At 37.6% G+C, this 5300-nt stretch overlaps 1 protein-coding gene across 1 annotated transcript; it reads right to left on the reverse strand.

Moving 5' to 3' along the window:
• Window positions 1–208: 208 nt before the first annotated feature.
• LOC113311447 (protein DETOXIFICATION 27-like) lies at window positions 209–3851 on the reverse strand. Its single transcript, XM_026560288.1, has 8 exons — window positions 3390–3851; window positions 2746–3287; window positions 2535–2621; window positions 2293–2349; window positions 1021–1259; window positions 772–890; window positions 585–671; window positions 209–440 (listed from the first exon to the last, which is right to left on the reverse strand). Exons 1-8 carry the CDS (start codon window positions 3726–3728, stop codon window positions 375–377), a joined length of 1536 nt encoding a protein of 511 aa, XP_026416073.1. The 5' UTR covers window positions 3729–3851; the 3' UTR covers window positions 209–374.
• Window positions 3852–5300: the final 1449 nt, after the last annotated feature.

Raw genomic sequence — 5300 nt, forward strand, 5'->3', positions numbered from 1 at the left:
GTTAGTGTGTTCTTGATCAAATCAAAGTTGTATAAGAATTAGACAATGTTGTTATAGACCTTCATTGTATCCTGACATCAATTATTTTGTAATCCATTTGTACTCGCGAATTCGAATTCACAAGAATCTTGCACAAGATCCTTGAAGCCGGAAGTACACTTTGTTTTCCAACAATTCTTGGTTGTGTGTTCTTCATAAAAAGGAACCATTAGCGGAAATAGCTACAAAGAATCTGACTTTCGATAACCCATAAATTTTCATTACAAATCGGCACCAAGGCAAATGGGATTAATCTTCCCTGAGGAATTACATTAATGTGCAATGTTACAATTATTTTTCTGATCTTTCTTGGGTATCCGCTTTGTTATCTGGCTTTATGCCCTTAACTGTTGTGGGGACGGATCGGCCAATCTCTCTGCAAGTGCACTTGCTCTTTTGGCCTATTCAAAAGTATAAACACGTACGGACCAAATGAGAACGTGATGTACAGCACGAACTTGAAAAGAATGCTTATGCACTATGAACACACGAAACAACAAGATCAGCAAGTAGAACAACAGAGATCTCGTAGATAAACTGCTAACCTGCATATCCCAATCACATCTAACGGTGATTATGATCAAAATCAATGTCTGGACGGCTGTACCACCTATCATCCCACTCCATATACCCTGCATATATAAAACATTCACAATGCCGCGAAATCCCATTTAGTTTGAATAATGAGTCTAGCTGTTAGTTTAGTACCAAAGTGCTGTCAAGAGAACGTACCGAAACACCAAGATTGAAAACCCAACCAAGGATGGCCCCGACAGGGAGTCCAACAACGTAGTAGCAGCCAAGGTTTATGAAAGCCACTGACGCTTGCCATCCTGAGCCTATAGCCACTCCTGGTTTCACAAAGTGAAAGATACGATATTGGTAAGCCAATTCATAGATCATTTAGAAATGGACAGTTAGGGACAAAGTTTGCAATTGTTGATGGAAATTATTATATAATTGGAACTTGCTGATTATTACCAGAGAGAACAGGTTGAACGCTGTTGAGGAGAATTGTGATGGCCAAGAGTAGCGCAAGCTTATCAACTGCTCCAAGGACAGCAGCATTCGACGTGAAGATGATTGCCAAGTTTTCGCGAAATATCATGATTATTACGCAGAAGATGAGTCCTATTATAAGAGATGTTGTCACTGATACTATGGACGCAAACTTAGCAGCCTTTCCATTTCCTGCCCCGAGCTCATTTGCCACCCTTACTCTGCGAGTAATTTAACTTCATTTTTTAATATTCCAGTCAATACGAACATAAATGTGACATAAACCCACAATCAACAAAATCGGTATGCATTTTTGGTTGTTTTTTTCTGTCTGTCGAATATAAGGTTGTACGAGCTCGTTACACGACTAACGAACAAGTGCCCGGTCCCTAAAAAGAAGACGGTCACCTAATAGTTGTCAACCTTGGCTTCTTCATTAATGGTCCTCTAGGCTCTAGCAATATCTTCCTTGAGATGAAGAAAAAGAGACTTGAGGTCCCATATGATATGGATGAGTAAGTGGCTATAAGTGTTATCATTCCAGCACCACAAACCTAATCTTATCATAAATTCTTGGCATCTATTCCAAGTGTATTTATGAAATGTCCATTATAAGAAGATAAGAAGCCATAAAAACTGACATAAGTGAGTACGTCATTTCTCTAGATAAACGCAGTTTTCTTAATTTTTCTTTTTAACTTTTCGTACTGCATTGCATCCAAGATTCCAAATTCAAATCGACCACGCAACTCATAACATTATCTTCCATTAAAAATCTACCATTATTTGGGTACTAGCTAGAAGACATAAAAATGTAACTCAGTTAGTACTGCAGTTTATAGTCATTGTCATTTTAACTTTCCAATTTACTTTTAACAAATTTTTGTAGGACCATCAAATCATGTGGTAATTCGGCACCAATGGACATATGTGGAGCCAAACTCCCAAAGTGGTTCCACAAAACTTTTATCTCTCAATCAATCAAACATTTATGGAGTTTTCCTTTATTCTTTATGACTTAGTTTCTCAAACTTGTCGACAGTTAGCTCATCTCAACAAACTTATTACCACCAATTATTAACAAAGGTTAACTTTTATACAAAATTTAACATGCAAGGAATATGTATTGGTGCTCTTATTTTAATTTTGTTCGCCTCTTGTTTTCTATATCTGTTTTTGCTTTTTCTGAAAACTTCGTACACTAATAATTATCATTGAAAGAAATAATTAAAGTGAAAGCAAATAGACACTTACCCAGTTGCAGCAAAGAAGGCAAGTGGAACCATCATTTCCCATGCATTGATGCTCATACTGTATAAGGTACAAAGATGACAAATTGATCAAAAAACTACGGAAACGATAAACGTAAGATCCAGAGTAACTAATTAAGATGTAGATAATGATAAGCGTCCAAAAAAATAATGTAAAACTCTTGCAACAGAGATTCACTAATTAAAAAAGACGAAAGGTAAGATCTAGATTAACTGAACAATTACCAGACAGAAAGAGCATCCAAAGCAATCTCAGCATTCTTTAAGTTTCCAGTCATCAGAACTAGTATTCTGTAATACCAATTCTCCAAGCTGATGAATACATACAGAAATCTAATATTAGCGGAGAAATAATAGATCGGTTATCGGTATCCTGGAGGCTTTTTGAGCATTTAGAGAAAACCAACTGCAAAACAAAGAGATAACGACAGAATACCATAGCATGACACCAGAAGCAGCTGAAAGTTTGAGAAATTCCCAAAGACCAGAGAAGGCTTGAAAGGAGAAACCAGTCCAAGTAAGAGGACAACCTCCAAGAACAGTATAACCAAACAATCCAAACACCAAAACCCACCATGAAAAATTCAGTGTAACCGCAGTACCAATCAGACCAAGTCCTAATTTGTTAACAAACAACCAACTAACAAAGATATGGACAACTAGAGCTGCCAAAGCAACCCAAGCTATAACTCCAGTCTTTAGCTGACTCTGAAGAAATCTCTGTAACGGGAATTGAAAAGCAAACGAAAAATGAAGTGGAATTAACCACATGGCTACAAGTCCAGATTGTTCCGCTACGTCTTGCGGTTGTCCTAAGAATAATAGCAACGGAGTTGCGAAGATGAATAGTGGGAGTAGGAGTACGGCATATAGAAAAAGCACTATCCAAGAACGCTGCATATATATTCCGAGCATATGGTATTTCTTTGCCCCGAATGCTTGTCCACATAAAGTCTCTAACGCGCTCGCCATCCCCAACTAGTTGCACACCAACAAAACCATTCATCAAAACGTTAATAACTCAATTGATCCTCGGTGAAAATATATATGTATAGCGAGAGATGGTAATGGATAGCATACCAATAAACCGAAGCTGAAACCAACGATGACAGTGTTTGCAATAGTGATTGAAGCGAGTTCGAGATTTCCCAAGTGACCAGCAAAAGCTTGAGTTATAACATTCATGGTGTAAGAAGCTATTCGACTAAAAACGGATGGACCTACTATATGCCATAATTTTTTTGATTCGATCCATACTCTTCTAGTTAAATCCTCTTGTTCTTCATCGTTAATTAGACAATCAGTCTCACTACTGTTTTTCGATACAAAGGGTGATAATTCTTGTTTTTCTTCTTCTAATTTTACCAGTAATGGAGCCTTGAGTTCTGCTTCTACTTCACCATTGTTGTTGTTCTTCATCTTTTGATTGTTTTTAGGTCCTCCCCAAGTTGATTGATTACTCTCAAACTTTTAGTGGTAGAACGAACGAGGAGGATGGAGAGAACTTCTCAGCTCAGTTCTCACACGTCTAGCCACATTCATATAGAGAGGCACTTAATTAATTTACATGGGTCGGTCCAGAATAATTGTACCTTTAAAAAACGTCATTTCGCAAATCATTTGCCAACGTGGAGATCCGCTCAGTTGACACGTATATTTTTTTTCCCCTAAGATCTCACAAAATAGAAAAAAAAATCAAATATCATCCATAGTAATTAAATTCGAGGTAGTCTTCCTAGATTGCTCTGGATTGCATAAAGACAGCAAGAATCTGCGGTCATCTGCATTGTTATGTCCTCACCGATAACGTCATCTTCAAACTTCCAAAGCCAAATTTGCTTTCAACATGTTGCCGTCAGTGAGTGGTTGCTAGGTTCATAAATTGACACCTGGTGTAACTTCTGGAAGTGACCCGGGCCGAGAGTGATCGTTTTTGTCTGAGGTTCTCAAAACAAGATAGTGAATGCGATGCCAAGTAAGAATTCACCCACCATGTATAGGATTCTAAGAGAAACAAATTTTGGAGCCATGTATGTACTATGTGGTGCCTATTTTTGCAGCCAACATTTGGTTTAAGTAATTACCGGGAGTTCATCACTATTGAACAAGCTGACTACTTGTCGTTCAAAGCCTGTCGCCACTTTTTTCGCGCACCATTTAAATTTAGGCATTGAAAAACCTGTTGGAGCGAACGCCACAAGAAAGTAAGCCAAAATGCCACCTAGGCTGGAGAGATAATTTGGAAGATGAATAGCGTTTTCGACTTTTGAAAAAACAAAATAGATATTGGAAGAAAGCAGAAGACTCACAAATCATTCGTGTAATGATGCTGCTAGCAGTTTATTGCGTTGTCAGAATGAGATGACTACGGAAAGATTATACCACTTCCGTTTTTGGAAAAATGTTACTTTCATTTTTTACAATTTGATATATTTTTAGGTTAAAATGAAAAAATGAAAGTAACACTTTTCCAGAAACGGAAAAAATATTTAGGTTCCCGTAAGCTTTATTTGTTGTATATGATTCCAATGATACCGACAAAAATAAAATAAACATAACAATTTACGGGGACCGTAGCTGCAACAATGCATTCAACAAGGTGGTCCAGTTTGGCTCAATTAGCAACATTGCTTTTATGACTTGCCTCATGCATTTGAGACATCATATTCATCCTGGAGTTCCAGATTGCCCAAGTGACCAGCAAAAGCTTTAGTTATATATATAACATTCATTGTATAAGAAGCTATTAGACTAAAAACAGATGGACCAACAATATGCCATAATTTTTCGATTCAATCCATACTCTTAGACTGTTCTTCGTGTGGATGTCTTTGCCACACCATTAACAAATCAGTGGATTTTTTTTAGACGAACAGCTCAAAAAACAACACTACAACTAGAGGTGTAAATTGGGTTGTGCCAGCACGAGCACAACACGCTAAAATCTGAACCCAACACAGCCCAACATGTGATTTAGCCCAACACGGCTCA

The sequence above is a fragment of the Papaver somniferum genome, chromosome 1, assembly GCF_003573695.1.
Source record: "Papaver somniferum cultivar HN1 chromosome 1, ASM357369v1, whole genome shotgun sequence".
Lineage (NCBI taxonomy): Eukaryota > Viridiplantae > Streptophyta > Magnoliopsida > Ranunculales > Papaveraceae > Papaver > Papaver somniferum.